This window comes from Quercus robur, chromosome 2, assembly GCF_932294415.1.
Source record: "Quercus robur chromosome 2, dhQueRobu3.1, whole genome shotgun sequence".
NCBI classification, from domain to species: Eukaryota; Viridiplantae; Streptophyta; class Magnoliopsida; order Fagales; family Fagaceae; genus Quercus; species Quercus robur.
The window spans coordinates 61,484,174-61,496,590 of record NC_065535.1 but is presented as its reverse complement, the minus strand read 5'-3'; the positions used below and the strand labels follow the sequence as shown (position 1 = coordinate 61,496,590).

Genomic DNA, 12,417 nt, shown 5'->3' with positions numbered 1-12,417 from the left:
AATAAATAAATAAGGCAGCCATCGAATGTTACAAAAGTACAATCACATGTGATGTTAGTACCGCCCAATGTGACAATGAAACTATTAAATGTGAGAAAAAAATAAGGATAACACCTAATGTGACAAAAGTATGGTCAAATGTAATGTTAGTATTGCCTAATGTGACAATAGAACTATCAAAAGTGAGGAAAAAATAAGGAGCCACCAAATGTGAGAAAAGTACAGCCACATATAATCTTGTTACCACCTAATATGATGATGGAACTTTCAAATGTTAGAAAAAATTAGGGTATCACCGAATGTGACAAAAGTACTGCCTAATATGACAATGGAATCATCAAATGCAAGGGAAAAAAAAAAGAATCACCAAATGTAGCAAAAGTACAATCACATGTGATGTTGTTATTGCCCAATTTGAAGATTGTCAAATGTGATGTTTTGGTAACCTAATATAGCAAGTTGCATACTTATGGGTACCGTACCCTAAAAAAAAGAATTGTAAAATTACCCATGCGTAAGTTGCAACTTGAAAAAAAAAAAAAACAAAAACATGGGGTGCGAGAAGGATTCTATGGAAAGATCATTAGTGAACATATATATATATATATATATATATATGTGTTTTAAAATTATAATAATAAATTTTTAGTTGGAGTAGGATTTAAATTTCTAAAATTTAGATGCATGTTGCATGTTTTGTTAAAACACTTATTGTTACTTTATCTAAAAAATTGATAAAAACAAATAAGTTGTTGTCTCTATTAACAGAAACTTAGATGCATATTGTATGTTTTGTTAAAACACTTATTATTATTTTATCTAAAAAAATTTATAAGAATAAATAAGTTGTTGTTTTCGTCTAAAATTTTTTTTTATCCAAAACATTATTGTAACTTAGTAAAGCCATGTAACCACGTCTTCTAAGCTCAACACTTACTGTTATTTTATTTAAAATGCATGTTGCATATTTTGCTAAAACAATTATTTTTAATTTATATAAAAAAATTAATAATAACGAATAAATTGTTGTCTCTATCAACTGAAACTTAGATGCATGTTGCATGTTTTGTTAAAACACTTATTGTTATCTTATCTAAAGAAATTTATAAGAACAAATAAATTATTATCTCTATCTAAAAAATTGTTTTTATCCAAAATATGAACGTAATTTAGGGTTTGTTTATGATTTACTTATTTTGCTAAAACTGAAAATTTTTTGCCGAAAGTACTGTAAATAAAGGTAAAAGTTAGTTGAAATAGTACAGTAGGACCCATGAATAGTACCAAAAAGTGCAGTAGGGTCCATGAATAGTAGAAAAAATAAGTTAGATAGTAAAATAAGCTGACTTTTTAATTTGGAGTCAAACGCACCCTTAGTAGTGCAACCACGACTCTCTCTCTCTCTCTCTGTATATATATATATATATAGATGGTTGGGCTTAGAAGTGATTGCACCAAATTGCTGCACAGTAATTTTGAAAATAAAATTAACGGGTTATGGGAAATCAGGCCACACCGACCAAAGACAATGGGAGGTGACATTTGACGATTAATCAGCAAACACGGGTTGACCTACCCATCTTATATATATATATATAAATATATTACAGTATTTGTTATTTATTTGCTATACATCATTGAAATTGGGAGTTTTAGTGCAAATTGATTTTACTAAAAACACGGATTCAGTAACAAAATTATTTTGACAAATGGTAAAAGAAAATTTTGATTAAAATTAAAAAAGGAAACGGTAGTTAAAACAGTCAAAAGGGATAGAATTTAAAATGAGCATGTGCATGGCACATGTATGAGGTTAATATATTATAAAATAAAATAATTATTTTGTTTATGAATGCCTTCATATCCTCCCTCCCCTTCCAAAAATATAGGGAAGAAGAGGATACCCTTATTTTGAATCTTGAATGTATTTATTGGAAATATAAGGAGATGTCAATTAGTTGAGTTACAAAACTTTTGGTAATTAAGTTGGTAAGTTGGCAAATTTAAGTTTGACCCAAATAGTATTGGATTAAAATGGTTTGCTACTCCTATGACCCTCATCAAGGTTTTGATGGTTCGAGTCAACCCAATACGACCATTTTTTTTTTCACATTAAAAAGATAATTCAATATACTTAATACTTTCTTGTCTATTTGTTCATATATATATTTTTTTTCAATACATAAAAGAATAGAGAAAGCACTTAGAGATAAAAATTGAAAAATGCATAAACCCTTAATTCTAATAGTCTATTAATCCAATAATTCCACACATACAAAACGTGTATATGTGTTCTATATGAAACATGAAATAAAGTTAAATCATCTATAAAAATAATTAAGTGTGTATTTGGATTAGCTTTTTGTTCAAAATAATTTGTTGAGAGTTGGAAAAAGTATAGTTATACTTAAAAAAAAAAAAAAAAAAAATGAGGCTTTAAAATGTTATGAATATGCAATTAGTAGTAGATATGACACTAAAAATATTTATATGTAAAGAATTGCATGTCAAGTGGAAGCGTGATATCCGTATTGTTTTCATCTACACAATAAAAAATATAATATAACTTTAGTATACAAACTTACGTTTAAAATGAGTCTATAAAAAAATAAATATAATTTATGATAGAGGTAGGTGAATGAGCATGTCAATTTTTAATTTGGTGATTTAGTCCAATGGCTTCAAACTAAATTAACTGTTATTTTAATGGAGACATCCAAGATTCAAATTCCCTCAATTTCAATTGTCGATGTATTATATAAAAAAAAAAAAAATTATTATCTATACCATTTTTATGTGCAGACACAGACAACTTATTAGATTCAAGTCCAAGTTTACTATGTCTATACATCCCTTTTCCAACATTTTCAAGATAATTAAAATATAAATTAATATTCATTTTTTAATTATTTTAATTATATATTATAATTTTTTATTTCTTAGAATTAATGTTTTTTGGTCATGTGACTCATTAAGATAATTAATTTAGTTTAGGTAAAATTTTATCAAAATTTCAAGACATTCACTAATTATTATTAATATATACATAGTTTTGTTTTATTTATTTATGATTTTTAATTAAATTGTGCATAACGCAAATATAATACTAGTATATATGACCCTATCAAGAAAAAAAAAAAAAAAACTAGTATATATAATGTGGGGCCAGAGAACTTGGCGACCCCGGCCTGTTCTATGCTGAGCCCAAGGCTCGCGCCGAGGAGAGAAATGTCTGAGGACATGCGCTGAAAATCCAAATGGTCTAGAGATGTTCGGCGTTCCAGACTCCAGTGGGAAAGAACGGCACACCATCAAAGGCAGCCTCCCAGAGCGTTCTCCGAAGAAAGGACGAGTACAGTAGGACGCACATGGGGGTATGGAGTGGGAGCAATTTAAGGAAAAGCTGTCACCTCCGCATTTAATGCGTCCAACTACGTCCTGGCCGCATTAATGATGAAAGAACCTCTGAACAGTATGGCCTTGATTGCCACAACTCACAGAGGGTTTGAGAAGGTGGCTGATGGAACGAGCACTCGAGTAATGGCCTGCACAATCAACAGATGGAGGGTCAGGATCGACTGGAAAGAAGTATATAATGGGAAAGACCCCCCAAGAATGAGGGATCGCGAGAAAGGGAGAAGAAGAGAGAAAAAGGAGAAAACGGCAACAGTTTGCATGGTCTTGAAAAACCTCGGCAACCTAGTACTGAAAGTAGAAAAAGAAGAACATCAAACTCCTCGGACGAGACACTCGAGGACCACATTCCAGACTCGAACCCATTTCCTCATTGGTCCGTCCACACCCAACCATGTATTGTGATTGTGGTTTAGACCAACACCTAGTTCTTAGGCCCACTCTCTAAAAATTTATTGTATTGGGCCAGTTGGGCTTGAGACCTTTCATCCAATAGGAAGAGCGCTCAAAACCAACACCCTACATATAACATTAGGCACTATATATTAAATGGTTGACTGTAATAATTACTAGTAATTAAATCTACACACTTTCATTGTTTTCATTTTAAATGTAGGTTATAACACTCGAACTATTTTCATTGAAAATTTATCAAAAAAAAAAACTATTGTCACTATGAAAGGGGAAAAGAGCACATCCAAATAAGTCAATTCAAAATGTTTAATAAATTTTGGGTGTGCATTCAACCCACTCTGATGTGAATTCAGTGGGTCATCCCCCCTTCTTGCAGGTTCCACCGACCCAGTGACACACTAACTACGCCCCACTTTCTTTGTCTTTTAGCCCCCTGAACAGAATAAGTAAGGCCTCGATCTTTCCGATTTAAAAAAAAAAAAAATAGGGGGTAGAATTACTATCTCAATTTATTTAGCAAAAAACAAAAAACCCTAGCCTAACCCATACGAGTTAGGTCGGGTTAATTATTTTTCAACTAGAAAAGATTGAGTTGAGTAGAAAAAACTCTCCAACCCAGCCCAATTGGATCAATTTCTTGTTGTCATAAAAAAGTGTCATATCTATATAAAATTATAATTATTTTCTCAAACTATGTGTCATGTCTTATAGAAGAAGATGAATAACATAACTAAGGATTTTTTTTTTTTTTTTTTTAAGAGAGAGAGAGAAGAACAAATGAATATGTCGCTAGAGTGATTTAACAATTATTAATCATTTTAGCTAACTTAAGCGAACAATCTTTTTAACCCAACGTTAATTTGCTTATTCTACAAGTATATGGACCATCGGTCTCAACTTTGGACTACTTGGGTCTTCAACAGCCTACACTTGAAATGAGAAAAGCTCTAAGAAAATTAATGAAAAACCCTAAGAATATATTGCATTTCTTTAAATTTTTGGTAGATTAAAATTTGGCCTCAATCGAATGGTCTAAAACTCCAAACCCACCATACCCTAAAATAATGCTATCCAAATAATAACCCCCGTGCCCATCAAATTTTCCAAATCAATGAGTATTTGGGCTACCCTAACTTAACAAATACTTCTTTAAAAAAAAAAAAAAAAAAAACCTTAACAAATAATAAAATAAAATAAAAGATACTTTGCCAGTTTGCCATATATCATATCATTATCATATGGTACGATTAAAACCTTTACGTCTGTTCTTGTAAGGAGTCCTAGATTGCAACCAAACACTTTTAACGCCTGGATTTCAGGCTTTTTGGTTTCAGTTTCTATTAGTTTAAAAACCTTCTTCTTCCCTATCTTTCTTCAACAACTTTCAACCCAGTTCTCCACTGAGTCTCACTGAAGATCTGGTCTGAGAGGCCCCACTGCCAAATAAATCTTTTCTCTTTCTCAGAGTGAAGTTTTAGTTGAAACTAACTCATTTGTTTTTTACTTTCCTGGGTTTGGTTTTGGTGTTTAGTGTTTAAGGTTTAAGGTTAGTGTGGTGGGAACAGTATATATATAAAAGATGGTGACAAAGTTAGGTGCTTCTAAGGTTATATAAGAGTTGGGTCTGGTTGGTTTTTCTTTTTTTCTTTTTTTAAGAATCGAGGAAGGTTTAGACTTTCAAGGCAGTTTCATTATTTATGTGAGGACGATAATATTTACCATGTGCTTAGAATAATCATTGCTTTCAGGGTTTTGCACTGTCTTTTATGTAAGACATTTAAGTTTGGACCAAAAATTTAAGCGTCAATAATAAAAGTTGATACAATCTGAATTCAAGGTTGGTATATAGCATTGGAGAGTATAAGAGATTTGAATTGGAGGGAAATAGTGTTACAATGTGTAGAGTGAAGGGGAATGATGGCAAGTGTGATCATAGGGAGGATTGTGAGATGGGGTTCATGTTTTCAAGTGAAGTAATGGGGGAGAAATCCAAGAGTAGTGTGGTTTTCAGGCGGCGAATAATAAAGCTATGGTTGATTCGGGTTATGTCGTTTACGTTGCTTTGTGCTTGTGTTGGTCAGATATTGACATTGGGGACGGTTTGGAGGCCTAGATTGCCAACGGTTTGGCTTAGTCATTCTGAAGTGCCTCTGCGCATTGAATTACCTTCTGATCTAGCCAAAGTTGCTTCCCCACCAAAGAGTGAGTTTTGGGCTTCTCACTATAATCTCAGTTGCTATCTTTCTCTCTCTCTTTCAATGGTTATTGTGCTTTCTTTACTTTTGGGACAGAAGTTCTAGTATGCTGCTGAATTAAACACTCAGTTTTGGTTATGTGTTATGATTGTTATTTGGAATGGTCCTAGTTCAATCATGTTCTCTTGAAATTTGACCTTGCACCTACTATGTTAGTCTGTTCTGTTTATTTTAAATTTTCCACAGATTTTTTAGGCTATATATCCATTTGTGTATTTTACTTGTTCACGGGGAGGCAAATTCTTTAAAAGAAAACTATTGAATTTTTTAATATTCTCAGTTGATTTAGTTCTTCCAAAAAAAAAAAAAAAAAAAAAACTAGCTTCTATGCGATTATGTTGATAATTTTATTTTTTTCATTCTCTATTAATTTCACTATTATGGGCTTTTTTTTTTCTTTGGATGAAATTTTCAGATTTCTTAGTGTCAATTCTCGGTTCTGTATTTGACTAAGCTTTGTTTGCAGGGGTTTATAAGAACAATGGTTTTCTTATGGTTTCCTGCAATGGTGGACTGAACCAAATGCGAGCAGCAGTGAGTTATATGCCACTTTGATTGCAATCAGGATCAATGTGAATTGTTCTCTGAGTTTTATCTTATAGGCAATTACTGTGTCCAGCGTTGTTTGTATCTCATTTCTGGATCTTCTCTGCAGATATGCGACATGGTTACAATTGCCAGATACTTAAATGCGACACTTATTGTTCCACAGCTAGATAAAACCTCTTTTTGGGCTGATTCAAGGTAGGTTAACACTCTTGCACTCTTTATTTGAGATAGTGATAAATTTTGTCTTTATAAATGCATATTTTTCAATTAGGATTTAGTACTCTTCTCAATGCTAAGCATGTTTCCTTAATTTGGCAGTGACTTCCATGACATATTTGATGTTGATCATTTCATTACATCGTTGAAAGATGAGGTTCAGATATTGAAGGAATTACCACCAGGGCTCAAGGGAAGAGTTAAAAATGGAAAGTTAAAGTCATTGCAACCAGTTAGTTGGTCTAACATGTCCTACTACTATAAGGAGGTTAGTTCATGAATATGTATTATGTAATGCTTGCATCAGCTACCCTTTTGCTTTACAGTTTGTATTTCTTTTTCCCCAATGCAATTAATTTCCTAAAGTCTTTGCCAACAGATTCTTCCCCTGCTGAAAAAGAAAAAAGTTGTACATTTAAGTAGAACTGATGCTCGAATGGCTAATAATGGTCTACCTCTAGAGATTCAGAAGTTGCGCTGCCAAGTAAACTTCAAAGCTTTGAGGTTTACTTCCCAGATAGAGGAATTGGGTAGAAAAGTTGTCAGAATTTTGAGGGAGAAGGGACCTTTCCTGGTCCTTCATCTCAGATATGAAATGGACATGCTCGCTTTCTCTGGCTGCACACATGGTTGCAATAGTATGGAGGTGGAAGAACTCACAAAACTGAGGTTACACTAATTTTTTTTAATTACAAATCCACCAAAATTTTAAGTTCTATTATCAATTTATTATTAACTTTGGCAAATCAAACTTCATTAGATATGACTACCCCTGGTGGAAGGACAAAGTTATAAACTCTAAGATGAAAAGGCTCTCGGGTTTGTGCCCGTTGACACCTGAGGAAACCACATTAGTCCTTAAAGCTCTGGGAATTGATCGTAATGTTCAAATTTATATTGCTGCTGGAAAAATATATGGTGGGAAAAGGAGGATGCAAAGTTTGGTGGAGGCTTTTCCCAATTTGGTCAGTATGAGGCTGTGGAGGTAAACCTTCCAATATCTTTACTTGAGAGATTCCATAACAATTTGTTTTTTACTTTTATGCTACAGGTTACAAAAGATACTTTGCTGGAGCCCTCAGAATTGAGTTTTATCAAGAACCACTCATCCCAAATGGCAGCGTTGGATTATCTTGTTTCCCTGGAGAGTGATATATTTGTTCCTACATATGATGGAAACATGGCTAAAGTTGTTGAAGGCCATCGCAGGTAATATTCTGCTTCCAATGACGTGGTTATTATTCTCATGTTATAGATATCTCCACTCTCCAGTATAATATTCCCAATGACCTATTGTTCATTCAGAACTGAGTATTCTAGCTTTGGATTAGATATTGATAAATCTTTTTTGCACACAAATAAACTTTCATGTGTATATGAGTTGCATTTTTCCATGTTCTCTTATAGATGAATCGAAGAGTCCTAATTGAACTTTTCTAACAATGATAGCTTTGCTGAGCATTCACTACCACTCTGTTTGGTATGAAACATTAATTAATAATTAGAATGTCCACTACTCAATTCAAGAGAGTGGGGAGCATGATAATGTCGAATTCCACCCAGATCTTTTTTTTACTTTTTTCTTTTTTTCTGAATTCTCAAATTATTCATTTGGACCAATTTAGTCTTTTCTTTCAGAAAAATATAAAAAAATTGATCTGAGGTGATACTTCTTTTGTTTTATTTTTTTTTCTTTTTTCTGAATTATTCTCACTTCAGGTTTTTAGGACACAAAGATACCATTCTATTGGACAGAAAGCTTCTGGTTAGTTTGATAGATCGATACAACAATCAATCATTGAGCTGGGATGACTTCTCTTTAGATGTGAAAAAATCTCATGAGAACCGTATGGGAAGCCCAACCAAACGAGTCATCATTCCAGATAAACCAAAGGAAGAAGATTATTTTTATGCCAACCCATATGAGTGTTTGGAACCGTTAGATGAACCATTGAGAAGCACATGATCGTCTTCATCTTCTTCCCTATTCTTCTGTACTTATCACAAAAAGTTTTCTTAATTCTTTCACTCTGATTTAAATACAGAGAAGGGATTCTCTTATATTCATGAAATTCAGTTTGGATCTGCTAATAAGGATCTTAGTAATCTTTCTCAATTTTGAATAATCCAAATTTATGTATAGAGTGAAGTCCCTGCCTTTTTAAAGCTGATACTAAATCAGATAGATTGTAAAGAGGACATGAGAATTTTTGGAATGGAATGGTTACTACCTTTTCCCTAATATATCATGTTTATGTACATTTATCAGCTTCAATATTTAACAAAAGCTTCAGCTTTTATGTTGTTAGTATGGATGAATTAATTATCATATGAGTTGCATAATGCTACTCATGAAATAAAAATGAGCAGCATCATGACAACTAAAGAGATAAATTGCCATCTATCAGACATGGGTGGTTGTGGTAGAGCAAGAAGAGCTTTGATTTTTTGTATATTTCAAATTGTTGCATGATTTAGGCTATAACATGTGCTAACAGAGATGAAGTAGAGCAAAGGTTAGAGAAAATGCAACCACATCATCTTTGCTGAAATTGGCTTTGGAAAGTTAGCATATATGCTTTCTCATAGAGAAAAGTGGCTACTGCTCATGATCATTCTTTCCAAAACATTCATATGGTGGGGTTTGGAAAACTAATTCCATCATATATGTTGTAGTTTGGATTGGAATTTGATACCTCCTTCAATATTTAGTTGTGGCAATCTTAATCCACCATTAATGTTGTAGTTATGAGTAATGGGTATCTAGTTCAATACTGGTCAACACATAAAATTATGTTTTACTCTTTGTAATCTATTAATGATTCCTTTCTTCTATGATCAAATAGAAAAGACATTGTACACTACAATTATATGATCCCATATCCATTTCATATTATAGCCCAAAGGTGTTTTTAGCATATAAATTTATCCACAGAGAGAGAGAGAGAGGAAAACAAAAAATAATGTCAGTTGGGGAGCTGATTGATGACCCAAGAGTCAAGATAGCATATTACTGATCCAAAAAGAGTGTTCCACACTTCCACTTCAAGAATTCTAGCTTTGTCATACACAATTGACAACTTAAAAACTCCCAGGGTGGTAGTGGGTGGGCTGCTGTTCATGCACTTCAAAGGTGGCTTTCACACCACATAATCAGTGCCAAATTAGTGGTGAGTAAAGTTTCAATGAACTCATTAGTTCCATTAAAGAAATTGGTGTAAACAAAAATTTTAAATGAATAAAAAAAATAAATAATAATATAGTTACTCTCTTTGATTAAGCCTCAATTTGATTGTAATTTTTAATGCTAGGCAAACCAGCGTTTAACCAAAATAGAGTAAATTTAGATATTAATATAGTGAGAATACAAAATTGTAAAAGAAAATCTCTATGAATGTGTGTGTATATATAAAGAGGACATGTTAACAAGCACCAACCTGTGCTTGTTAAGTTGCAAAAAACACCCAAAAAAAAATGTCAGAAAAAAATCAAAAAAGACACAAAGCGATACTTATAAAAAGACATTAAGCGATACTTATATTAACAAGCATCGACCGGTGCTTGTTAAGTTGAAAAAAAAAAAAAAAAAAAAAAAAAAAAAGACACTAAGAGATAATAATAAAGCTGAAAAAATGAGATAAAATTGTAAAAAAGACAAAAATTTCAAAAAGGTTGTTAACGGGCATCTTGCGGACCCAATAAAATAGAGGGCACATGTTTGTCTATCTTTTGGTAAAATCCATATGTCGGTCCTATAAGACATTCAAGTTCGAAGTGCCTTTTGGCAACATGGAAAAGAATCATTGCTTAAGAGATAAAGCTACCTATAGGCTATAAGCATACAATCAAGCCTGTTGGGATTGCCTACTCTATGAATGTTTCTTAATCAATTTCTTCAAACGAATCAGCAACTTGGGATAAATTATAAGCACATGTAAGGTGGAAGTCACGTCAACAAAAAAAGATCTAAATATTTTTTGTTCTCAATCACATTATATAAGTCAGTCACACATCTAGGAAGAAACCAAAGAAAAATTCATAAACAAATCAATCATGTTTTGGCCCGGTTTAGTTTCTTTTTAAACCTCACTTTTTCTTAAACATAACTTATTTTTTAAGCAAAACGAGCTAATTCAAACATACTTTAGCCTTCTAGTTCTCGCACTACAAGTGATGTGACTGACACTGAAAAATGCTAGCAATAACATATTTGATTTTAACTTTTGTTTTCTCCAAGTTTCCCAACATTTATCCAACCCTCCATCCATTGAAAATGTCTTTTATTCACTTAAATTTCAATGGACAACCATTCAAGGACACCCAAGTGGTGGGCAGTGAGCTCGATGGACTTGAAGGACTTGTTGTCCCAAGTTCCATCTATCACATTATCGATCCATTGGATTATAAGATGTCTCATGAACAGAAATGTGAAATAGTTTGACTAAAGGCTTGTACACCATTTCCTTATATCAAAAAAAGAAAAAGAAAAAATCAAGGGACGAAGTCAAAAGCTCTTGGAAAAAACACATGAAGACAAACCAGAAGCATCCAGTACACACATGAGCCAGTTTTTGAAGTTGAATAGTGAATACCAGCCTTGTCTGGTTGCATCTCTCCTGTATTTCGTGCTAGTAAATGTCAGCGCTTGTGTCAACTGTCAACTTTAATTCTATACATTCAAACTGCGATCATACCATCTTGTATTGTACAGCATCTTCTTGGGATAATTTTTCTCATCAGATAGCATCCTATGACAATTTATTTTTCATTATTTTGATTGACTAGTCACTAACTCAAAAAATGCACTGAAAAATTCAGAAAAAAAAATTATTATATATGATACAAAAATAATTAATAAAATATTCATAAATATAAAGGGAAATTAAAGACTTTATATAAAACAACTTACCTAGTTAATTAGAATGTGTTTAGAGAAAATAAAATATAATTTAATAAAAATGTATTTTATATTAGGTTACTTTATCCAAAAAACAGGGTAGTTAAAACTTAATTTAAATGAACATTATTGAGTACTATTTATAATTTTTTTAAAATTAAAAATATATAATGAAATGATGACATAGAAAATTAAAGACTTTTAAAATTAGAAGTTTATTTGACAACATTAAAAACAAAAGTTTAAAAGCTTTTATTTTGTATTATTATATAAATACCCACACTGAATATTTCATAAAGACAATTCCATTCCATGTATTAAAATCAGACTTTAACTACAAACATAACTAAACCCGAAGGATACCAAATATCCACATGATTATTTCTTACTTGTGAGATTCACATTCGCTTTATGCCAAGAAATCCACCTAAACTCAGTTTTTCTGCTTAAATGGTACAAAATCACAAAAGTACAGTTACACCTTTAAAAATAAAAAATAAAAATTGTGAGACCTTAAATAACTGAATGTATACAAAGAAGCTAAATAAAATCCAAAAATAAAAAATAAAGCAAACCAAATGCATGAGAATCTGAGATACTTCAGCAATTGATGATGAAAGAGATATTTCATGTTGACATCACATAGTAAAGAGCGAAAGAACACAAGGAAAG

At 32.2% G+C, this 12,417-nt stretch overlaps 1 protein-coding gene across 1 annotated transcript; it reads left to right on the top strand.

Annotated features, from left to right (window-relative positions):
• Window positions 1-5,081: 5,081 nt before the first annotated feature.
• On the top strand, window positions 5,082-9,092 carry LOC126714370 (rhamnogalacturonan I rhamnosyltransferase 1-like). Its single transcript, XM_050414496.1, has 8 exons — window positions 5,082-6,030; window positions 6,550-6,617; window positions 6,739-6,827; window positions 6,951-7,116; window positions 7,228-7,517; window positions 7,609-7,813; window positions 7,900-8,057; window positions 8,568-9,092. Exons 1-8 carry the CDS (start codon window positions 5,724-5,726, stop codon window positions 8,812-8,814), a joined length of 1,530 nt encoding a protein of 509 aa, XP_050270453.1. The 5' UTR covers window positions 5,082-5,723; the 3' UTR covers window positions 8,815-9,092.
• Window positions 9,093-12,417: the final 3,325 nt, after the last annotated feature.